We start from the raw sequence: 25,053 nt of genomic DNA on the forward strand, positions 1-25,053 counted from the left end.
AAAACGCCCAAAGCACAGGACACTCCCCTGATACATTGGAAATCACTTGTGAAGAGACATGGGCAGCTTATTGCTGCTGAAAGACTGCTGATTGAATGAGCTTCTTCAGTGCGTCTTTGAGCTCCTGGTTCCTCATGCTGTAGATGAGGGGGTTCACTGCTGGAGGCACCACCGAGTACAGAACTGCCACCACCAGATTCAGGGATGGGGAGGAGATGGAAAGGGGGTTCAGGTAAGCAAACATGGCAGTGCTGATAAACAGGGAGACCACGGCCAGGTGAGGGAGGCACGTGGAAAAGGCTTTGTGCCTTCCCTGCTGTGAGGGGATCCTCAGCACGGCCCTGAAGATCTGCACATAGGACACCACTATGAAAACAAAACACCCAAAAGCTAAAGAAAAACTAAGCACAATAAGCCCAACTTCCCTGAGGTAGGAGTGTGAGCAGGAGAGCTTGAGGATGTGGGGGATTTCACAGAAGAACTGGTCCACAGCATTGCCTTGGCAGAGGGGGAGTGAAAATGTATTGACAGTGTGCAGGAGAGCATTGAAAAAAGCACTGCCCCAGGCAGCTGCTGCCATGTGGACACAAGCTCTGCTGCCCAGGAGGGTCCCGTAGTGCAGGGGTTTGCAGATGGCAACATAGCGGTCGTAGGCCATGATGGTGAGAAGACAGTACTCTGCTACTACCAAGAAGGCAAAGAGAAAAAGCTGGGCAGCACATCCTGCGTAGGAGATGGCCCTGGTGTCCCAGAGGGAATTGGCCATGGATTTGGGAACAGTGGTGGAGATGGAGCCCAGGTCGATGAGGGATAGGTTGAGGAGGAAGAAGTACATGGGGGTGTGGAGGCGGTGGTCACAGGCTACAGCAGTGATGATGAGGCCGTTGCCCAGGAGGGCAGCCAGGTAGATGCCCAGGAAGAGCCAGAAGTGCAAGAGCTGCAGCTCCTGTGTGTCTGTGAATGCCAGGAGGAAGAACTGGGTGATGGAGCTTGTGTTGGATGGTTGCTGCCTCTGGACATGGGGTCCTGTTCCTGCAGGAAGGGTTAATGAAGGGGACATTTCTCTGAGCAAAATCAAAGCTTTCTTTTAGACCCTCACTCTGACACACTCTGCCCCATCCCCCACCCACCCCATTCCTTTTCCAGGAGACCTTCCTTCAGCTCTGTGGCTGCAGCCCTGGCTGAGTGTGCTGTGAGGAGCAGGGCCTCTGCCCGCTGGCTGCTGAGGAGTCAGCCCTGCTCTGCAGCAGTGGGTTCATGAGAACGGTGGGGCAGGGGCCAGTCCTGGTGTTCAACTTTCTCAGATGAAACTGGTCCTAATGCAGAAGGGCCTGTCAGCATCTGCACTCCCATGCTAAGGAAAGGGGATAACAGAAGGCACTTTGGGAGGTTTCAGGATTTTAATGCTCCACCCCCATCTCACCTGGGCAGTTTTCATGGATTTCAGAAAACTTCAGCATTTCTGCTGCACTCAGAGAGAACAGAGCAAGTCCTGGGAAGCAAAAGGATTGCCTGGGGCTTAGTGTAGAAGGAGCTGGTTTGTCTCTCCGTCTTGTTCTGAGTTGCCGTGGGCTTGTTCTCCATGAGATGGAGGGTGATCACACTGTTTTGCTACCCTGAAAAACAACCAGAGATTGCTGAGAACAGAAGTATCCCCCGCAGACCGCTAAATGTCTCACCCTTTCTCAAGGTCTCAGCACCCCACTTCTAGCCCAGGACACACAGGGCTCATTTCACCAACCCAACAGCATTTCCTCCATTGTAGCGTCTCTACACTTCTGCATGGGGCTTTCAGATAACACAAGGGTGCCAGGGAACAGGTTTGCATTCTGGAAGGACATCTCACAGCTTGAAAGGACAAAGCTTCTCAAGCACAGCTTCTCAAGGACACAGCCAAGTGTCCTAACGATACCATCTGATTAAGGAAAAACCAGCTTATTCTCCAGCCCCATAGACCATATTGCCCACAGCCTCACATGTTAGAGGAAAGCCAGGACACTTGTTCCCATGGACACACCTGCATGAAAGGACCCACAAGATCAGTGTGTGACTCTGCAGCTGAAAGTCCCATCCCCAGAGAGCCTGGCAGCAAGAACAAGGTGACAAGAGCAATCACACAGACAAGTGGAGAAACAAGGGAAAACACAGTGAGGGTGTGGCTGAGAGAGGCCAGGGCAGAGGCATTGGGGCACTCAGACAGCGTTCCCCTTCCCCAGCTGTGCACGCCACCTCCCAGACACCACCATTGCCGGGCAGCTGCTCTCAGCCCCTGCGCTCTGCAGAGGGAACTGGGCCCGTGGCTGCAGAGCTGCACCACGGCTCTGCTGGAGCTCTGGCTGCAGAGGAGGTGGTTCACGCCCTGGAGCCCCCAGCCCTGAGGGCAGAGGCTTTGGTGGGTGGGAGAGGAGGCAAGGGGGCTTGCTCAGAGGCAGGGGTCTGCATTGGAGGGGATCACACGGAGGTTTCTGAATTCTCCCTCCCACAACATTTCTGGGTTTAGTTTCCTCTCATTCCCTCATCATATCCCTGCTGCCTGAAGATTTTCCTGCTGGGAGGTGTTTCCCTATCCCGTGTCTTTTCCCTGTCAGCGCTCACAGACCCCAACCCAACCTCTGTGCACTCACCTTGGCTCGACAGAAACCTGCCTGTTTGCAGGGCACTGGCTGGGTGCATGTTCCTGTTTGCAGGTGGAAAAGGGCAGGTCAGAAGAACCCTGATGGGTCCAGCAGAGGTGATGCTGGTGCTGTTCATTGGCAGAGCAGTGGCTGAGGGCACTTTAGGAGGCTCCCATCAGGCTTACTGAACACTCGCTCAGCAGTCTCAGTGGCTTCTTCAAATTTGGCAGGTCCTTTTCCATTTATCCCTTTTCCACTACACCCCCACCCAAAATAGGAAACTGAAAACAGAAATTCAGGAAATCTTCATTATCTTTATGGCAATCCCTGCCAGGACCTTCTCCTTGAAACATCCCTTAGGAAATATTCTGGGGGTGATCTGGACCTATGTGCAGCCCTGACCCATGCAGCACTCTCTCAACAGCAGAAGGACCCTGCCCTACCAGGGGTCCCTTCTTCCACCCACAGATTCTCCCCACAGCGCCGTTGGGAGCTCCGGGGGCAGGCTGAGCACTGACCCTGGCATACAGACCGCTGGGGCACAGGGACCCTGCTCTGAAGGACAGCCCTGGGCACCCACAGGTGCACATTGATATTCAAAACCCCAGAAGAAGGCAGCTGTATTGCCTTTTCCTTCTGATGGTGCAGCAGGCAAGTCCTCCTCTGCAGCATGTCCTCCTCCTCTACCTTAGAGAAACTGTGAAAGTCCTCATGAAAATCCCATAGGCTGTGGGATGTAACAGCTTTTGGAGATCCCTCCAGGAACACCAGTTACATTGTCCTGCAACCAGGGACTTACCATGTAGAGGGATGTAAAGATCTCTCCCATGCAGTGAGCTCTCAGCATCCTCCCACTCCACACTGCCTTTACAGTCTCTCTGCCTCACCCCTCTCCTCTCAGCACTTGCAGGCAGTGCCCTCAGCCCTGCTGTGCTTTGCAGAGGAGCTGCTCCTGGGCAGAGCTATCTCTCTGCAGTGCTGCCGACTTGCCAGCAGCTCCCTCCATGCCAGGAGCCCAGCCCAGCTCAGCAGCAGAGGCCCAGCCCAAGGCACCACTTTCTCTGCCCCTCTGGGCTCCCTCCAGGTGTCCCTGGGGCTCCAGGGGAACCTGCTGCGAAACAGGCTGAAGGCATCACTGATGTTCCCTCCCTCAGCTGGGGGAAGAGAGACTTAATCTCCAGCAGAGTCATTACTCCTATTAGAAAAATAGTTGGGCATGAGAATCACTTTTTTGTCCCATCATTAGACAGGACACATGGAAGGTGACCGGGAAGGATCTAATTTCTTCAAGCTGGGGACTTATCCTCAGTTAAATGAAAGAGGCATTTCATGCTGGGTCTTTAGACCTGGGGCTAGAAAGATATGCAGCTCTCTTTTGCCCACACCATGTCTCTGCTTTTGCACCCACGGGGTCTTGGAGACTTGGTACCAGGGTTCTTCACAGCAAGTCAGAGCTTGCCTGGTTGCACAGCTCTGTTGCTTCAGCCCAAATGTGCAGCAGTGCCGTCAGCCAGGGGCACAGGCAGGAGGAGCTGGAGCTGTTCCTGAGCAGACAGAGCTGTGACATGGAGGCAGAGCTCAGGACAGCTGCTCTTCAAGGACAGCATCCTCCAAACACAGCAAGGGTCCAGATGGAAACTCAGTCTAAACTTGAAAGGCAATTGAAGGGCACCATAAGGAGTGTTTACTGCTTCAGGAACAGTTAAAGGAAAATCAAAGATCCTGTGTGGCCACTGCTGAATTCAGTAAGAGCAGGTGTAGACAGATGTGAGATTCTGTGTGTCCTCTTTGCCTCAGTCTTCCCCAGCGAGGTCTCCCAGGCCTCTGTGACTCAGGGCAGGGCTCTGGAGGAGAACAGCCAGCAGTGGATGGGGATCAAGTCGGGGATCACTTGAGCAAACTCCATCCTTCCCAGTCTATGGGACAGGAGGGGCAGCATGGCAGGGAGCTGAGTGAGCAGGCCAATGGCACAGCAAGACCACTCTCCATCATCTTCAGAAGGTCACGGAATCTGTGGCAACTCCCTGAAAATGGGAAAATATAAATGTTGCAGGCACCTTTTTAAAATGCCCAGAGGATGAGCAGGGGAATGAACGGCTGTGCCCCAGATCGTGTTCACTAGGATCCCATTTCTGGGTGTCTGAAAGAGAAGGGGACAGGATTTACCCAGGGGAGCTTGTCTCTCACCATCTTCCTTGCTTTCTGTGCTGAAAGGACAGGATTGCTGGACCCAGGGAGGGCAGTGGTTGTCTTTTGACCTAGAAGTCAGTGAAGTTTTCAACATCACCCCCCCTCACCCTCCCAATATTCTTGTGCCCAAGTTAGGATATTATGGTCTGCCTGTTTGGAAAAATAGGTGGGTAAAAAAGCAGATGGATGGTTGGGCTCAGAGGGACATAGTCAATGTTTGGTACTGTGCCTGGAGGCATCTAGCAAGGTGGGTCCTGCAGGGGTCTCTGCTGCAACCTGCCCTGTTTAATGTGTTTTTAATGACCCAGAGGAGATGAGAGAGTGCTTTTTCATAACATTTGTAGAAGACACCACATTGAGGAGAGCAGACACTGCACTGGAGGGCAGGGTGGCCATCCCAAAGGACAAAGACAAGCTGGAGTGATGGGCCAACAGGAACCTCAGGATAGGCAGTAAGTTGTGCCCTTGAGGTCGACTAAGCCCATGACACAACATAGGCCACGGACTGCCCAGGTGGGCAGCAGCTCTGTGGAAAGGCTTTGGTGGTCCTTGGGTTCCATTAGGCAAAAGAGGAGCAATCAGGAAAGAAGGCCAACAGCATCCTGGGCTGTAGGAGCCGGAGCACAGCCAGTCTGCTGAGCACTTTTGACACCATAGCCAGAATATTTTCCCAGGTTTTGACAGAGAGACCTCGACATACTGGAGCCAGGTCAACGGAGGGCCACCAAGGTCAGCAGGGTAGGAGAACTTGTACTGTGAGAAGAGCCTTAGAGTGCTGGGCTTGTTCAGACAGGAGTAGAGAAGATCTTGTGGGAAATATGTAGCAGCATTGCACAGTTCACAGGAAGATGGAGTCAAGCTCATGTTCATGACACAAGGACAAGAGGCAATGGGCTGAAACAAGAGAGGGTCAGGCTAGAGAGAGGGAGAAATTATTCCAGCAGAACGATAGTCAAGTGGTGGAAGCTGTTTCCCAGGGAGTGTGCACTGGCTCTGTCCTAGAATGTGATCAAGATGTGTTTGGATAAAGGCCTGAGTACTCTGTCTGAGCCTGCTTTGAGCAGGAGGTTGGTCCAGACACCTCTCGAGGTCCCTTCCAGAAGGAATGATGCTGTCCTTCCTTCCCCCTCATGTCTGCAAACTAGGGAAAGCGCTCAGGTTCTCCCTGACCCCAGAAGTCATTCACATCAGGTTCAGGGCTGCTTCACAGGTGTCCCCAAACTGCCCTGATCACATACAGATTTTTTTTCCTTTATGTGCATGGCTCAGCCTGACAGACAGGGACTGCCCACTGCTTGAGGTGTCTGTGCTCAGTCATGCCCCATGAGCTGACCTGGCTCTCCTCCCCTCCTCCACTCCTCACACTTGGGTGGGTGTCAGGAAACCTCCCTGAGCCTGAAGGATGCAAAGCCCTCCTGGGGTGAGGTCCCACCGCTGCGGGGGAAGAGGAAGGGTTGGTGAGACACATGGGCATGCAGGGGGAGAGCAGTGCAGGTGCAGCCGTGAGTGCACTGAAGGCAGGAAGAAGACTTGACGTGTCGGGGGCTGTCATGCTGAAGTGAAATAGATTGAGTCTTGATTTGGAGGCAGCAGAAGCAGGAGGATGTGCAGCTGAGTGCTGGGATGTGGAGCTAAACGAGGATTCTAGCATGTCTGGGGCTTGGAACTTTTGGGTGAGAAAGCAGCACTAGCAAGGCTTTGGAAGAAACGGGAATGGTTGTGGAGAACTCAGAGGCACTGGCAAATGCTCAGAAACACAGAGCTTGGTGCTGGAAGCAAGGAAGCAGGCAGAGGCACAGGTCAGTGTAGCTGTGGTGGGGATGGCCAAGGGCCTTGTTGGGGCTTTGACACCCCAACAGAACTGGGACCCTTGTCCACTCAGCTATGGCTTCTGTCTCTTCCACTGAGACCCATGAGAGGACGTGAGGTCCTTACAGCTCCAGCGCCTCGTTGCCTCCTCCTCACCCACCCTCCATAGAGCCTGGCAGGTGTCCTACCACTGACCTGCGCCTGCCATCACACACTCCCACATCACAATGCCCCCAGGAAGAGCCCAGAGCATCACAAGAGGGAAAGGATCCCCCTCTGCGGGGGATGGGGGTCAGAGCTTGGCCAGCCTGCTTGGTGAAGCACATCAAGGGCTTTCACAGTGGGAAAACATTTCACATTGAAATGTCCTCCTGTGCCAAGTGCCTCCGACTCCCTGCTTCACCAGCCCCCAGGGACAGGAACCTTCTCTGCGCATTTCCTACATGGTCTCTTCAGTGATGGCCTTCAGCAGGGCCTGCTAACACCCTCCGAAACCTTCAGTTGTGCTTCTTTTACTTCTCTGGAGGTTTGCTCAATCTTTCAGGAGCTGCAGTTCAGGAACTCGGCACCAGAGGGCTCATTGCCACACAAAGCACCTCAAGGAGCCTATTGTGGGCATAACTTTCCTTTAGTCGTCGATTCTTACCTGGCTTCCTAGAGAGATTTCAGAAGCGTGGTCAAAGTGAAAAGATGTCAAAGCAAAGAGGCAAAGTGAATCAAATGCTTGATTTTGAATAGCCAGTTCTGCATGAATCCCAGCATATTTGGGTTATAGGAATGTCTTCAAGTGGAATCTGCACCATCAAGACCCATGTGGGTGGATGGGAACAGCCACCCTCAGCAGGGGGAATCCCCATCTGCTAGGCTGAGGCATGCATTCAAGATGCAAACCTCTGCAGTGCCCACTTGTTCCAGGCCTCTAGGCAGAGTGTGACTCATTCTGCGTGACCTTCTAAGCCTCTGTCAGCTCATTTTGATGCTCATTTTCCCTGCAACTCTCAAGCCTATGGGAGCTTTGGCTTTGGCATCCTCCCTTCATCGTGGGGCAAGGTTTCTCAAATTCCTCCTTTGCATCTTCCCCTGCTTCCACCTCCTGGGGGCTGCCTTTTTGCTCAGTTTATACGAGCAGCCCCCTGAGATGAATGTTTCTCTTCATGGCTATTCAAAGACATCATTCTTGTCCTTGCTGGAGGCAGTCCTGTAAGGCCTGTCAGATTTCCTGAGCTCCTTCACCCTTCAGAGCTACTTCCCATGGCACCACCTGGATCAGTCTCCCAAGTATGTCCAAGTCTTCCTCTCTGGGGTGCACCCATCTGTGCTCCGCTGGTGGCCTTCCTCAATCCTCTTTGGCACCTGGGACCCCACTATTTCCTGGTCACGACAGCCAAGGCTGACACTGATGATCACATCCCTGACCAGCTCTTCCTTCTTTGCCAGTACCAGGTCCAGGGGAGCATCACCCTTCTTGGCCCACCTGGCAGCTCTGCTAAGAAGTCATCCCACGATCCTCCAGACTGTTGGCACCCTGTTGCTTTGCCTGGCCAGTGAATGCCAGGGCAATTACAGCTCCCCATGGGAACCTGTGCATTGATCTGGAGACTGCCTCACCTTACTGACAGAAGGCTTTCCTTCTCGTGTTTTTGATCAAGTGGATCGTATCTGCCAACACAATGTCACCCTTACTGATTCCTCTGGTCCTTAATGACAGGCTAACCCGACCTGCTGCCTGTCATACGAAGAGCCTGAATAAATCTGAGCTGGGTCTTCATACGGGGGACATCCCCCCTCCTCAGATTCCCCACCACTCTCTCCAGCAGAGCCTGTATCCCTCCACTGCAGCACCCCAGGTAAGCAAGCTGTCCCACCACATCTCAGTTAAGCCAAAACCACCCCAGTTCTGTGACAAGACATGGGGCTCCAGCTCCTCCTGGCTGGGCTCCAGCTCCTCCTGCCCATGCACCTGTTGGCCGCAGCACCTCAGCTGTGGCACCGGGGCGGAGCTCAGACTCCTCCCAGGAAAACCCGAGCGGTCATCCTGACCAGAACACTGCACCTGGAGCAGTCAGTGCTGTGCTGGGCGGGGCTGCGCTGGGCTGCACGTACACCATAGCCTTCACACCTGGGCTGTGCTGCACAGATCCCTTGGCCGCAGGAGAAGCTCAGCAGCTTGTTGTAACAGAGGAGCGTGCAGGCAGCTCCCACTCGGTACTGGCCATTATGCCCCCTGCGTGGCCTTGCTTGTATCGACCAGGGCAGGAAGAAGTCCTCCTGAGAACATTGCTTCTGTTTGACTGTAGAGATGATAAATAGAGCTGTTTCCTTGTTAGAAAATCCTGCAATAGCTAGAATGACCAAAACAAGAGACTCCCTGCTATGGATGGGGTCTGCATAGTGTGCTGCATTTGGGTTGGAGGTCCATTTGGTGCTACACAACGTGGGTACCCACCATCTAAAGGGACATAAGATCCTCTATAGGATTCTTTCCTTACAGTGTTAGCTGTCACGCAAAGCATTTTAAAAAATACCTTACAAAGTCTGAGTGCCTTTCTTACTGGGATCATGTTGGACCAGCACCTCCTTGTGCAAAAACACTCTCAGAACACTTGTAATCATAGAATTGTTTAGGTTGGAAAAGACCTTTAAGGTTATCGAGTCCAACCACTAAACTAACACTGCCAAGTCCACGACTAAACCATGTCCCTAAACACCACATCTACCCTTCTTTTCAATACCTCCAGGAATGGGGACTCAACCACTTCCTTGGGCAGCCTGTTCCAGTGCCTGATTACCCTTACAGGGAAGATTATCCTTACCCTTCCTAATATCCAATCTAAACCTTCCCTGGTGAAACTTGAGGCCATTTCCTCTTGCCCTAGTGCTTGTTACTTGGGAGAAGAGACCGACACTCGCGTCACTACAACCTCCTTTCAGGTAGTTCTAGAGATTGATAAGGTCTCCCCTCAGCCTCCTTTTCTCCAGGCTAAACAACCCCAGCTACCTCAGCCATAAGACTTGTGCTCTAGACCCTTCACCAGCTTCGTTGCCCTTCTTTGGACATGCTCCAGCACTTCAATATCTTTCTTGTAGTGAGGGGCCCAACACTGAAGACTCTATTCAAGGTGCGGCCTCACCAGTGCCGAATACTGGGGGACAATCACCTCCCTGGTCCTGCTGGCCACACTATTCCTGATACAAGCCAGGATGCCACTGGCCTTCTTGGCCACCTGGGCACACTGCTGGCTCATGTTCAGCCGGCTGTCGACCAACTCCCCCAGGTCCTTTTCTGCCAGGCAGCTCTCCAGCCACTCCACCCCAAGCCTGTAGTGTTGCATGGGGTTGTTGTGACCCAAGTGCAGGACCTGGCCCTGAGCTTTGTTGAACCTCTGACAGTTGGCCTCGGCCCATCGATCCAGCCTGGCCAGGTCCCTCTGTAGGGCCTTCCTACCCTCCAGCAGGTCAACACTCCCACCCAACTTGGTGTCATCTGCAACTTACTGAGGGTGCACTCAATGCCCTCATCCCGATCATTGATAAAGATACTAAGCAGAAGTAGCCCCAGTACTGAGCCCTGGGGAACACCAGTTGTGACTGGCGTCCAACTAGATTTAAATCCATTCACCACAACTCTTTGGGCACGGCCACCCAGTCAGTTTTTTACCCAGTGAAGGGTATGCCCATCCAAGCCATGAGCCGCTAGTTTCTCCAGGAGAATGCTGTGCGAAATGGTGTCAAAGGCTTTACTAAAGTCTAAGCAGACAACATCCACAGCCTTTCCCTAATCCACTAAGCAGGTCACCTATTCCTGAGTTCCAGCCAAAGCTCCCTATTCAGCCAGACCCGTCTTATCCCCTGCCGTCTTTTGGCACTTGGGGATGGCTTGCTTCTGCTCCTTTAAGATCTCCTTCTCGAAGAATGTCCAGCCTTCCTGGACTCCTTTGCCCTTCAGGACTGCTTCCCAAGGGACTCTGTCAACCAGGATCCTAAACAGGCCAGAGGCTGCCCTCCAGAAATCCAAGGTAGCAGTTCTGCTGACCCTACTCCTTACTTCTCCAAGAATCAAAACCTATCATTTCCTGATCGCTATGCCCTAGACTGCCTCCAACCGTCACATCACCCACCAGCCCTTCTCTGTTTGCAAACAGATCCAGCAGGGCACCTTCCTTTGTTGGCTCCCTCACCAGCTGTGTCAGGAAGTTATCTTCCACGCACTCCAGGAACCTCCTAGGCTGTTTCCTCTCTCTGTATTGTATTTCCAGCAGGCATCTGGTAGGATGAAGTCCCTCATGAGAACAAGGGCTAGCGATGGTGAGACTTCTCCCAGCTGCTTATAGAATACTTTGTCCACCTTTTCATCCTGGTTGGGTGGTCTCTAACAGACTCCCACCATGATATCTGCCTTGTTGACCTTCCCCCTGATTCTTACCCATAAACACTCAACCCTATGGTCGCCATCATTAAGCTCTAGACAACCAAAACAGTCCCTAACGTACAAGGCTACCCCCATCGCCTCTCCTTCCTTGCCTGTCCCTTCTGAAGAGTTTAGAGCCGTCCATTGCAGCACTCCAGTTGTGTGAGTCATCCCACCATGTTTCTGTGATGGCGACTATGTCACAGTTTTCCTGCTGCACAATGGCTTCCAGCTCCTCCTGTTTGTTGCCCATGCTGCATGCATTGGCGTAGATGCGCTTAAGTTGAGCCACTGCTCCTGCCTTCTTTTGGGGGAGAGAAGCCCTAGTTCCTACGTGAACATTCTGATGCACTTCTGAGGTTTCTGACACAGCCATAGCCCTTGCGTGTTTTCTGCTGCATGGTTCTCCATCCCCCACCTCCACTGAGATGACAGACCAAAGGACCTCGTTAGCACACCATCCCTCAAATACTGGTGTATTGCTCCCAGGCTTATCTCTAGCAAGCCTGGTTTTACCCCTTCTCCCCTTCCAATCTAGTTTAAAGCTCTGAGCCCTGCTAACTCCTGTGCTAGGATCCTTTTCCCTCTTTGAGACAGGTGTACCCTGTCTGTCATCAGCAGGCCTGGAGCTGTGTAAACCAACCCATGATCAAAAAAACTGAAATCTTCCTGGAGACACCAGGCTCGGAGCCAGGTATTGATCTGCTGGCTCTTCCTGTGTCTTCCCTCATCATTCCCTGCAACTGGAAGGGTGGAGGAGAACACTGCTTGGGCTCCTGATCCCTTAACCAGTCGTCCCAAGGCCCTGAAGTCTCTCTTGATTGCCCTTGGACTTCTAGTTGTAACTTCCTCACTGCCTACCTGAAAAATCAATAATGGGTAGTAATCTGAGGGCTGTATCAGGGTAGGAAGCTTTCTCTTCACATCTTTAACCTGGGCCCCCGGGAGGCAGCAGACTTCCCTAAGTGGCTCCGGTCTGCATATCGGGCCTTCTGTTCCCCTCAGGAGAGAGTCTCCTGTGACAATGACCCGTCTTTTCTTCTTTGTGGAAGCTCTTTTGATGCAGGGTGTAGGCTGACTTACCCTTGGCGACACCTCCAAGCTGGATGTACCATCGTCCCCGGCGTTGTTTGGTTCCACTTGCAGAGCTTCACACCTGTTTTGTAATGGCACCTGGGAAGGTGGGGCAGTCACAGAGGAGACTCGCCTGTGCTGCGCCGGGCAGGAACTTGTCGCCATTGCCCCCTAGCCCTTAAGTCACTGTGTTCAGCCAAGTGGAGAGAGGATAAGGCATCTTCTGTCTCATGGGTCCCGTCTGCCTGTTGGGCCTGTCTGAGGGAAGGTAGGGTGCGATTCCAGTAATCTATCCTCTCTTGCACTCCCTCATACTCCTCAGCCTACTCACCTCCTCCCAGAGCTCCGTCACTAAGCAGAGGAGCTCCTCTACCTGAGTGCGCCTCCCACAAGGGTGCTCACTGCTGCCATCTGGTACTGGCGTAAGAGCAGGGCAAACCCTGCAGCCTGACACCTGGGTGGCAGCGTGTTCCCACCGGAGCTCTGTCTGGGCAGCTGCGTCCATCGTGGTGGGTGCAGAGCTTAGCGAGGCCATGGTTTTTCGCTGGATGGAGAACATTGCTCCCTGGTTGATCTTCAGGGCCCTTCCTGCACGCCCTTCTGCGTGAACTGCTGCGCCATGCCCTTTCTGACGCGTCATACCCTTTCTGATGCATGACACCCTTTCTGACATGCCATGCCCTGTTTGCTCGCCCTGTTGGTGGTGCTATGGGTCGCTCGCGCTCCTTAAGGGCTTCCTTTATACGTGGCGGGGGCTTGGCTGCTGTTGTTCCTGGTCCCGCCCAGGTCTCATCAGCCCGAAGCTGCTCACTGTGGCAACTGAGGCCAAGCAGAGTTCCTTAGGAGATGGTCAGGATGAATATGAATAGGAGAAGGCTGATCTCACTTGTTCTGTAAGCGGAAAAATAAAGAAAACTGGAAAAAGAAGAAAAAATTATTTATTCTTCCTTATTATTTAACTCTTCTCTGCTTTTATTCTTCTCATTCCTTCTGCCTTGACAAGATAGCTATAACTTAAAAGTATTTAGATTCTGTCATGAAGTGTTTAGAACAGTGCTTTTTCTCTCATTGCTAACCCTTTCTTACAATTTCATGGTAACACGTCAGAACTGAAGGTGAAATTACTCCAGTCAGAGGTGTTGTTTTGATTCCCCTCACAGCCTAAACCACCACATGGGTCAGGAGATATTCCAGGACACCTCAAGGGCCATCATATTCCCCCGGATCAAAAAGTGGAGTCTCAGGGGTCGTGGCATACCAATACTTGTGTTCAGGGATCTGGTCAAATGACCCATCTCCATTTCTGTAATGGTGCTTGAGTTTGCTCAAGCAAAGTCGATCCCCATCCACTGCTGGTTGTCGTCCTCCACAGGAGGAGAACACCAGGGGCATCTGCTCAACACAGGGGGCCTCCCCCAGACTCGTCCTCTCTGCCAGTCTCTCCAGCAGAGCCTGATTCCTCCATTGCAGAACCCACATCTCATTTCATCCCAAACCATCCCAGTTGTGTGCCAAGCCACAGGGCTCCAGATCCTCCTGCCTGTGATCCACCTCCTCCTGGCTGTGCACGGGTTGGTCGCAGCAGCTCAGCTGTGGCACCAGGGTGGAGCACAGACTTCTCACAGGGAAACCTGGGCAGTGATCCTGACCAGAAGACCATGGTAAAGCCAGCGGTGCTGTGCTGCACGTACAGCCTGGCCTTCACGCCTGTGCTGTGCTGCACAGAGCCCTTGGCTGCAGGACAACCTCAGCAGCTCATTGTCCCAAGGGGCCTGCAGGCAGCTCCCACTCAGTATCAGCCCTTCTGCCTCCTCTGTGGCCTTGCCTGTACCTAACAGTGCAGCAAGGAGTTCTCATGAGAACATCCTTTCTCTTTGACTGTAGAGATGAGGAAAAGAGGTGGTTTCTTGTAAGCAAATCTACCAGCAGCTTGAATGACCAAACCAGGAGACTGTCTTCTATGGGTGGGTCTGCATGGCATGCTGTGTGGGGGTCAGAGGCCTGTTCAATGCTACACCACTTGGAGGTCCCACCATCTAAAGGCACCTAAGATTATCGGCATGATTCTCTCCTTACAATGTTAGTGCTAAAGAACAGCATTTTTAAAGATCCCTCACAGCGTCCGAGTGCCTTTCTTACTGGAATTAGACTGGACCACTGCCTCCTGGTGAAGAACACTCTCTCAGCACCCTTGGGTGCAGCCCCTCCGGTCCCATGGACTGGTAAGGGTGTAGTTTGCTCAAGTAACCCCTGCCTTGGTCCTCATCCACTGCTGGTTGTTCTCCTCCAGAGTTCTGCCTCAGAGCACAAAGGTCTGGGAGACCTTGCTGGTGGCAGCTGAGGCAAAGAGTGCGTAGAGTATCTCAGTCTACCTACACCTACTCTAACTACATTTAGCAGTGGTCCCACAGTATTTCTGATTCTTCTGTAGATTCTGTTCCTGAAGTAGAAACAGCTCATCTTGGTGCCCTTGCATGCCCTTTTCAGTTTCAGTTGAGTTTTGTTAGGACCCATTGCTGTGTTTGGAGGATACTTTCTTTGAAGACAAGATGTATCCAGGCACACAGTGCAAATGGTTCGTCTGTTCCTTGGCTGTATCATCCAGGGTGTGAGTAAAGACCCCAGTGTGATGTGCTTTGTGTTCAGGCAATGCCTGGAGCTCTTGGGAAGAGAAGGGACAGACCTTGCTTCTCTGATGGCATCTGATGACTGATGCCTCTGACTGATGGCATTAGTCAATGGCACACAGGCACCAAATCCCACTGCTTGCAATGCCTTCTGGGGTGTCTGTCACACACCCACCCTAAACGGAAATTGCTTTCCTATCGGCCATAGAATCATCACAGAATCATAGAACGGTTTGAGTTGGAAATCACTTAAAGATCACCTGGTTCCAACCCCCCTGCCATGGGCAGGGACACCTTCCACTAGACCAGGTTGCTCAAGGCCCCATCCAAGCTGTCCTTGAACAGTTCCAGGGAGGGGGCAACCACAACTTCCCTGGGCAACCTCTTCCAGTGCCTCACCACCCTCATAGAGAAGAATTTCTTCCTTGTATCTAATCTAAACCGACCCTCTTTCACTTTAAAACCATTACCCCTTCTCCTAGCATGACATACCCTTATAAAAATTCCCTCTCCAGCTTTCTTGTAGGCCCCCTTCAGGTACTGGAAAGTCTCCGTGTGGCCTTCCCTTCTCCAAGCTGAACAACCCCAACTCTCTCAGCCTGTCTTCATAGGAGAGCTGCTCCAGCCCTCTGATCACCTTCATGGCCCTCCTCTGGACTCACTCCAACAGGTCCATGTCCGTCTTCTATTGGGAGCCCCAGACCTGAACACCGCACTCTGGGTGGAGTCTCATGAGAGTGAAGTAGAGGGGGAGAATCACCTCCCTCGCCCTGCTGGTCACACTTCTTTTGATGCAGCCCAGGATACAGTTGGCCTTCTGGGCTGCGAGAGCACATTGCTGGGTCATGTCGAGTTTCTGATTAACCAACACCCCCTTCTCCTCAGGGCTGCTCTCAATCCATTCTCTGCACAGCCTGTATTTGTGCTTGGAATTGCCCTGACCCATGTGCAGGACCTTGCACTTGGCCTTGTTGAACTTTACGAGGTTCTCATGGGCCCAAATCTCCGGCCTGTCAAGGTCCCTCTGGATGGCATCCCTTCCCACCAACGTGTCGACTGCACCCCACAGCTTGATGTCGTCGGCAAACTTGCTGAGGGTGCACTCAATCCCACTGTCCAAGTCACTGACAAAGATGTTAAACAGCACCAGTCCCAAGACTGACCCCTGAGGAACACCACTCGTCACCGGTCCTGTGCTGTCTCTGCAAGCCTTGGCATCTCATGGAGCTCTGTGGGCCTGGGTTTAAACATTAAATGGAGTAGACACCCAGATCTCTGTAAGGCAACGTGGGGATGAACATGAGGCAACTGCCAGCAGAGTGAGTGGAGGCCTAGTGAATACGGCTGATGGAGAAGAGGGAGAGCCTGAGCTCTCCCTGTGGCACATGGCTCCAGTGGTTCAGATGAATAACTCTCACGGCTGCCCTGAACATAATGAGTGGGGGCAGGTTCAGGTGCCCTCATTGGGGCATCAGCCGTCACTTCAGTTGGCCAAAGAACATTCCCAGCAGCCTCTAAGAGGATTCCCCCAGATGTTGGCCTGTCTCTACGAACGGCTCCATTAGAGCTTGCAGTTGCCTGCACAGATCTTTGACCACTCCTGACACCTTCAATATCAGCAGGCGTTGTGTCTGAACAGCCCAATCCTGCCCTCCATCCCCATTAATCAGCATGGGAACTGCGACAAGGAGCTCCCATGCAGGTGCCTATTTTGTGCCCACCTGAACACCTGATGCAAGAGGAATCCCACCTCCTGTTGGTTTGTGTTGTGCATGGGAGGGAGCTAAGTCCCCTTCTAGCCCCAGGACTGCAAACCCACAAATGAGATGTGTCTATTGACTCATCTGCATCCCTTCCCTCAGCAGGGGTAACGCAGATCCCTCCTTGTCACTGTCTGCTTGTCCTGTCTCATGATGGGACAAGGAAAGGTGATTCTCCTGCCCAAATCTTTTCCTGATAGGAGAAATGACAGTGCTGGGAATAATTGTGTCTTCCCATCTGAGAGATGGAAAAGAAGTATTTTCATTCAGCCTGTTTCCCAGCAGGTTCCCCTGGAGCCCCAGGGACACCTGGAGGGAGCCCAGAGGGGCAGAGAAAGTGGTGCCTTGGACTGGGCCTCTGCTGCTGAGCTGGGCTGGGCTCCTGGGATGGAGGGAGCTGATGGCAAGTGGGCAGCACTGCAGAAAGACAGCTCTGCCCAGGAGCAGCTCCTCTGCAAAGCACAGCAGGGCTGAGGGCACTGCCTGCAGGCATCGATGGGAGAGGAGCGAGGCAGAGAGAGGTTAAAGGCAGCCTGGAGTGGGAGGATGCTGAGAGCTCATTGTGGGAGAAATCTTCACAGCCCTTGACACGGTAAGTCTCTGGAAGCAGGACAGTGAAGCTGCAGTTACTGGAGAGATCTCCAAAAGCTGGTACATCCCCCAGCCTGTGGGATCTTTAAGTGTTATTCTCACAGCTTCTCAAGGGTAGAGGAGAAGACATGTTCCAGTGAAGGTTTTACCTGCTGCACCATCAGAGGAACAGGGCATGATGGCTGCCTTCCTCCGGCGATGACTGCAAGGATGTTAAGCCGGTTGCACAGCCAGGGATGCCCAGGGCTGTCCTTCAGATCAGGGTCCCTGTGCCCCAGCGGTCGGTATGCCAGGGTCAGTGCTCAGCCTGCCCCCGGAGCTCCCAACGGCGCTGTGGGGAGAATCTGTGGGTGGAAGAAGGGACCCCTGGTAGGGCAGGGTCCTTCTGCTGTTGAGAGAGTGCTGCATGGGTCAGGGCTGCACATAGGTCCAGATCACCCCCAGAATATTTCCTAAGGGATGTTTCAAGGAGAAGGTCCTGGCAGGGATTGCCATAAAGATAATGAAGATATCCTGATATCTTCAGATCAGGATATCTTCAGATCCTGATATCTTCAGATATATTTCTGTTTTCAGTTTCCTATTTTGGGTGTGGGTGTAGAGGAAAAAGGATGCATGGAAAAGGATCTGCCAACTTTAAAGAAGTCACTGAGACTCCTGACTGAGTGATCGTTAACTCCTGATGGGAGTCTCCTAAAGTGCCCTCAGCCAGTGCTCTGCCAAATGACAGCACCAGCATCACCTCTGCTGGACCCATCAGGGTTCTTCTGACCTGCCCTTTTCCACCTGCAAACAGGAACATGCACCCAGCCAGTGCCCTGCAAACAGGCAGGTTTCTGTGGGGCCAAGGTGAGTGCACAGAGGTTGGGATGGGGTCTGTGAGCGCTGACAGGGAAAAGATATGGGACAGGGAAACACCTCCCAGCAGGAAAATCTTCAGGCAGCAGGGATATGATGAGGGAATGAGAGGAAACTAAACCCAGAAATGTTGTGGGAGGGAGAATTCAGAAACCTCCGTACGATCCCCTCCTATGCAGACCCCTGCCTCTGAGCAAGCCCCCTTGCCTCCTCTCCCACCCACCAAACCTCTGCCCTCAGGGCTGGGGGGTCCAAGCCATGAACCACCTCCTCTGCAGCCAGAGCTCCAGCAGAGCCGTGGTGCAGCTCTGCAGCCACGGGCCCAGTTCCCTCTGCAGAGCGCAGGGGCTGAGAGCAGCTGCCCGGCAATGGTGGTGTCTGGGAGGTGGCGTGCACAGCTGGGGAAGGGGAATGCTGTCTGAGTGCCCCAATGCCTCTGCCCTGGCCTCTCTCAGCCACCCCCTCACTGTATTTTTCCTTGTTGCTCCACTTGTTTGTGTTATTGCTATTGTCACCTTTTTCTTGCTGCCAGGATCCCTGGGGAGGTGGAGTTTCAGCTGCAGAGTCACACACTGATTTTGTGGGTCCTTTCATGCAGGTGTGTCCATGGGAACACATGTCCCAGCTTTCCTCTCATCTGTGAGGCTGTGTGCAATGCAGTCCGTGGGTCTGGGGAATGAACTGAATCTCCCTTAATCAGATGCCATCATTAGGACACTTGGCTATCTCCTTGGGGATTCCTTCCAAGCTGTGAGCTTCCCTCCAGAATGTGAACCTGTCCCCTATCAGTCTTTTATTATCTGAAAGCACCATGGAGAAGCGCAGAGATGCTACGACAGAGAAAATACAGTTGGGTTTGTGCAATGAGCCATGTGTGTCCTGGGCTGAATGTGGGGTGTTGAGACCTTGAGAAAGGGTGAGATATTTACTGGTCTGCACTGGATCCCTCTGCTCACAGCAGTGCCTAGTTGATTTTCAGGGTAATACGGGAGGGTGATCACCCTCCATCTCCCTAACATGTCACTGCCTTTTCCTCCTTGCTCAGTGCCCCATGCCCTGAGGCAGCAAATGTCCAACAGCAGCTCCATCACCCAGTTCCTCCTCCTGGCGTTCACAGACACACAGGAACTGCAACTCTTGCACTTCTGGCTCTTCTTGGGCATCTACCTGGCTGCCCTCCTGGGCAACAGCCTCATCATCACCGCCGTAGCCTGTGACCACCACCTCCACACCCCCATGTACTTCTTCCTCCTCAACCTCTCTGTTCTCGACCTGGGCTGCATCTCCACCACTGTCCCCAAAACCATGGCCAATGCTTTCTGGAACAACAGCTCCATCTCCTTCTCGGGATGTGCTGCACAAGTCTTTCTGTTTTCATTTTTTGTTTCAGCAGAGTATTCTCTTCTCACCATCATGGCCTATGACCGCTATGTTGCCATCTGCAAACCCCTGCACTACAGGACCCTGCTGGGCAGCAGAGCTTGTGTCCACATGGCAGCAGCTGCCTGGGGCAGTTGCTTCTTCTATGCTGTGCTGCACACTGCCAATACATTGTCACTACCCCTCTGCCAAGGCAATGCTGTGGATCACTTCTTTTGTGAAATCCCCCAGATCCTCAAGCTCTCCTGCTCAGATGCCTACCTCAGGGAAGTTGGGCTTATTGTGGTTAGTCTCTTCGTAGTATTCAGCTGTTTTCTTTTCATTGTGCTGTCCTATGTGCAGATCTTCAGGGCTGTACTCAGGATCCCCTCCGAGCAGGGACGCCACAAAGCCTTTTCCACATGCCTCCCTCACCTGGCCGTGGTCTCCCTGTTTATCAGTACTGGCATGTTAGCCTACCTGAAGCCCCCTTCCATCTCCTCCCCATCCCTGGATCTGGTGGTGGCAGTTCTGTACTCGGTGGTGCCTCCAGCAGTGAACCCCCTCATCTACAGCATGAGGAACCAGGAAATGAAGGATGCAGTGTGGAAACTATTCGATTACAAGCTACTTCATATTAAGAAGGTGCCCATTGTCCCACTTGGGCTCCCACAGTATCACAGGAATAGCCTGGACTGACTTTTCTTCATACGTGTCTTTATTTTTCCTTTGTGGGATATTTGGGGGGTTGGTTTTTTGTTGATGCCTGTGATAATATTATTCTTGGCCTCCTACCTGCCTTTTCCTGACCCAAAGTCCTCATGTACTTATGGATCCAGGCTCCCCATTTAGATAAACTCCATAAAGAAACCAGTAGAAAATAATTTGTCTCAGCTCCCATCTCTTCACATCTGCTCTGGAGCTGGGGAAACAGCCCCAGCCTGCAGGAGGGGTTCAGGGGACAAATGCCCAGCTGCCTGATGGAGGAGCAGCCCTGGTGGGCACTATCCCTCTACTGCCTGTGAGTTGGGGCTGCTGCCTTCCTGGAGCCATGGCCAAGGACAGCAGCAGGACATTGCCTTTTCAGTGTTGGTCTCTCCTCAATTCCACACTGTTCTGCTGTGCCCTTTTAGTTGTGCTGCCCCTAAGGTCTGGTGCAACTTGTGACAGTCCTGTTATCTGTACGGTGGCATCCCTGTGGCTGAAGGCAGGAGCAGGCCACGTGAACCACTCTATCGGAGCTGGTCTCCATGCAAGCACCGTCATAACCAAAGGGGCTCCTCAGGACAGGGCCAGAAGGCTGGGCGCCTCTTCCAAAGCTGGTGTCACGAATACATCCAATAGGGTTCTCCCTTCAAAAGGACTTTTGCTCTTCTGGCGTTCTTGATGGATTTAGGGTGACAATCTGAGAGTCCCACGGTGATGTGTTAGGGACCAAGGCATGGATGAAGGCCTCCCTTCTTGGTTGCATACGTCCACTGAAAGAGCAACCGGTCTTTGACTTATCTGCCTGGTGCTGTCCCACCTGCAGTGGGGCTGATGGCAGATGCCATCCTGAAGAGGAACCGAGAGCTGCCAGGAGAGCTCAGGGGATCTCCAGGGACAGTGTGTGAGACTGGGTGGGAAGTGAGTGGCACCTCATAAAATGAGTGACCATCCAAGGAGGAGTGTCCTGGAGGAAAAGGTGAACGTGAGGAGCCCACAGGCTAACAAGGGCCCTGCAATGCCAGGAGAGGCTGTGAGGAGACAGCAGGCAAAGGGCCATGAGACTGGAGAGTGTTTCAGGGCAACCTCTTGGAAACCCCATGGGCTGGATCCAGTGCAGCCATCCCCTGCCTGGTGTGCCATTAGAGACACCCTATGGTCCCGCCCAGCCCTGTCCTTGGCTCCTGAGCAATCAGGGATGATGGAAAAGGGCTCAGCAGCAGTGATCCTGCTCCAGCTGGGTCTGCTTCTGACCCTGACCAGCATGGCCAGTGCAGGGTCACTCCATGGCCCCAGGGCACCACAGCCCCCTCCCTCTGCAGAGCAGCACCGCCAGCTTGGGGCCTTGCAGGTAGCACAGACAGGGAGCCAGGAATATCCAGCGAGGCTGGCACAGACATGCTGACCTGGGGGAAGGCTCTCTGGAGAGCAGGGATGACTGTGGAGAAGAGCAAGGGAGCATTTCTATGGCTGCAGGGAGGAATCCATGAGAAAGAGAAACCTCTTTCTGCAGGCACCCACTCGGGGCAGGCTGCTCTGTCCCCTGGCCAGAACTCCTGTGCTGGTGTGGGGAGAGGGGCTGACAATGATGGGGCAGAGTCAGTCTGTGGTGGGCATGTCCTGGACCAGAGGCCATGCTTCCTGCAGTTTCTCTAACCTCCATTTCCTCATGCCATGGTGAGCCTCCAGCCCTGGGGCTGATGGGGAGGCTGAGACAGGAGCTGCTGTGCCCTTCAGAGGGGCTGGGGCTGTGGGGTGAGTGCCCAGAGCTCTGCAGCACCCTGTGGCGGTGTCGTGGTTTAACCCCAGCCAGCAACTAAGCACCACACAGCCGCTCACTCACTCCCCCCCGGTGGGATGGGGGAGAGAATCAGGAGAGTAAAAGTGAGAAAACTCATGGGTTGAGATAAAGACCGTTTAATAGGTGAAGCCAAAGCCGCGCACATAAACAAAGCAAAGCAAGGAATTCATTCACTACCTCCCATCAGCAGGCAGGTGTTCAGCCATTCCCAGGAAACCAGGGCTCCATCATGCGTAACGGTTACTTGGGAAACCGAAACAGTCGGGTCAAGGGGTCGAGCGCATCTGTCACACTCTGCCCCACTGTCAGCCCACAGGCACCACCTCAGTCCCTCTGCGCTGGGTGTTGGGTGTCTGCACGGGCCCTCCCCTGAGCCCATGCAGGGACCCCAGTGCATCCCACACCCTGGCTGCACAGCCCCAGGGAACCCTGGTGAGGCCCCGCTTGGAGCGTAGGTTATGCTTGTTGTGGTGGGTTGACCTCAGCCAGACCCACCCTGGTTTTCACTCACTGCCCCCTCCTAGAGGATGGAGAGAAAACAGAAGGAAGGAAAAAGTCTCATGGATCAAGAGAATGACACCTTAATAAGAAAAGAAAAAGCTATGTGTGCAAGCAAAGCAAAAAGAGGAATTCATGCACCAATTTCCAGGGGCAGGCAGATCATAGAATCATAGAATCATAGAATCGTCAAGGTTGGAAAAGACCCTTAAAATCATTGAGTCCAACCGTTAACCTATCACTGCCAAGTCCATCTATACCATGTCTTCAAGCATTGTATCTATCCGTTCTTTAAATACCTCCAGGGATGGAGACTCAAGCACTTCCCTGGGCAGCCTGTTCCAATGCTTGATGTTTAGCCACTTGCTGGGAGGCAGACCCTCAGTACACATAACACTGGCTTGGGATGACAAACACCGTAACAGCGAACAGCACCCCTTTCTCCTGCTTTTGCCAAGGTTTTATCGCTGAGCACGACATCCTTTGGTATGGAACAGCCCTTGGGTCTGCCCCCTTGCTTTCTAAGTTCCTGATGGAGATTAGGTGCGGCTGGGTCCAGTCTCAGTCTTGTACCCACAACTTTCTTTGTCCCTTGACAAATGAGTCTTGGAAAAGCCACCCGCTATTCATGTGTCAACCGCATGGTCGGTGTTCCAAGCTCATATGCATCGACACTCACTGTGCTGCTCTGCTCTTTTGTGGGTTTTCAGAGAACAGATTGAAACATGAGGAGTTCATGGCCCTGCTACGGCTCAGGCCTTAACGTCTTCTGACGCCCGCACCAAACCACTGCCAATCTGGTCAAGGGACTGAGCACACCCATCACAGGCCATAGAGGAACCAAGAGGTTCCCCTCCTTATCAAGATACAGAGCGTCATTTTTAGCACCTAGCCCATCATTTTTACTGCCAAAAAACTCATTTTTAGGGCCGAAATCCTCATTTCTAGGGTCCCAACCTTTTATTACCCATAGCATTTGTATAGGGCCCACAGTTTAATTTTTAGGGTCTAAGCCCTCATTTTTAGGGCAGAAAGGGTCCTGCACTTGAGTCACAACAACCCCATGCAACACTACAGGCTTGGGGAAGAGCGGCTGAGAAGCTGCCCAGTGGAAAACGACCTGGGGGTGTTGGTCAACAGCTAGCTGAACATGAACCAGCAGTGTGCCCAGGTAGCCATGAAGGCCAAAAGCATCCTGGCTTGTATCAGGAACAGTGTGGCCAGCAGGACCAGGGCAGTACTGGGCACTGGTGAGGCCACACCTCGAATCCTGTGTTCAGTGTTGGGCCCCTCACCCCAAGAAGGACATGGAGGGGCTGGAGCGTGTCCAAAGAAGGGCAACAAAGCTGGTGAAGGGTCTGGAGCACAAGTCGTATGAGGAGTGGCTGGAGGAGCTGGGGTTGTTTAGCCTGGAGAAAAGGAGGCTGAGGGGAGACCTTCTCGCTCTCTACAAATACCTGAAAGGAGGCTGTAGCAAGGTGGCGGTTGGTCTCTTCTCCCAAGTAACAAGTGACAGGACCAGAGCAAATGGCCTCAAGTTGCACCAGGGTAGGTTTAGATTGGATATTAGGAAAAATGTCTTCCCTGAAAGGGCTGTCAGGCACTGGAACAGGCTGCCCAGGGAAGCGATTGAGTCCCCATCCTTGGCAGTACTTAAAGACATGTAGATGTAATGCTGAGGGACATGGTTTAGTGGTGGACTTGGCAGTGATAGGTTAACGGTTGGACTCGATGATCTTAAGGGTCTTTTCCAACCTAAATTGTTCTATGATTCTATGACTCTATGATTCTATGGTGACAGTTGTCAATTGGGGAGCGGTCTGGGGCAGAGAAGGGGTAGATTGGGAAGAAGAAGAATGGGTATGGGGAGAGGAGGGGTATGCAAGGGGCTGGCTGCATGTGGGCAGGGGGCTGACCAGGGCTGGTCTGGCCAAATCTGTGCCTAATCACCGTGGTCTTGCCATCTTATTAAACTCTGCTCCTGGCTGTTTGATGTGTGAGTGTGCTCACTGTTGGATGTGTGTTTGGGGTGAATTTATGGACATGCTATGCTGGCCAAATCCAAGTGGGGATGGCTTCAGAAAGACGACACCAGCATGTGGAGACACCTAGGGTTCCAACTGCCAAGTGGGTAATGGCCCCAAGACTGGGCAGGGATCTGAGCAGACCCAAAGCCCAGGCCCACACTGGAGGGACGGCAGGCATGTGCGCCCGTGGGTAAGGGGATGCACAGATCACTTGTGACCTTCACAGCAGATTGGCCTGAGAGGGGGAATGGGCTAGGGACGTTTGTGTCACTCATGGTTGTGTGAGTGCTGCTGGTGGTGTGGTGACTGTAAAGGTGCTGTTCCCTGTTGGAGCTGGTCTGTGTATGGTTGGGTGTGGCCATCTTTGTTTCTTTGCAGACCCCTGGATTTTGCACCTTCCAGTTTGGTGACTCCACCTTGTGCAATCTCCCACTTTGTGGGGCTCCAGCCACCGCCCGCCCCAAGCACACGCTCTCCCTGTAGAAACCCCAGGCTCTCCAGGAAGCTCCAGATCCCCTCCTGGAGGGTGTCTTCTTCCCTGTCATATGTGGGACAACCCTGAGTATGCATTCACCACCTCCATGGCCACCACACACCAATGGGTGAGTCCAAATTCCAACCCTTGGTCTCCAACAGCTACCAAAGTGACAATGAACTTTTCTCTCCCAGTTCCAATGAGAAAAAGGCCCTTTTTGAGTGAAGTTCCTTGGGCCTGTTGTTGACATTAGCTT

The 25,053-nt window shown here is 53.0% G+C and overlaps 1 protein-coding gene and 2 pseudogenes across 3 annotated transcripts in view; 1 reads left to right on the top strand and 2 right to left on the bottom strand.

The window, feature by feature from the left end:
- Positions 1 to 25,053, bottom strand: part of LOC309603484 (olfactory receptor 6B3-like) — a 229,030-nt pseudogene that overhangs the window by 110,581 nt on the left and 93,396 nt on the right. The gene's annotated exons all lie outside the window — the stretch shown is intronic.
- Positions 68 to 15,399, bottom strand: LOC309603475 (olfactory receptor 14C36-like; annotated as a pseudogene). The gene is made up of 2 exons: positions 15,386 to 15,399; positions 68 to 1,032 (listed from the first exon to the last, which is right to left on the bottom strand). The product of its transcript is annotated as an olfactory receptor 14C36-like (transcript).
- LOC309603477 (olfactory receptor 14A16-like) lies at positions 19,001 to 24,805 on the top strand (the record flags this gene model as incomplete). The annotated part of the gene is made up of 2 exons (XM_082338316.1): positions 19,001 to 19,936; positions 24,701 to 24,805. 2 exons carry the CDS (start codon positions 19,001 to 19,003, stop codon positions 24,803 to 24,805), a joined length of 1,041 nt encoding a protein of 346 aa, XP_082194442.1.

Source organism: Platalea leucorodia (assembly GCF_965183815.1).
Source record: "Platalea leucorodia genome assembly, contig: HAP1_HAP1_SCAFFOLD_102, whole genome shotgun sequence".
NCBI classification, from domain to species: domain Eukaryota; kingdom Metazoa; phylum Chordata; class Aves; order Pelecaniformes; family Threskiornithidae; genus Platalea; species Platalea leucorodia.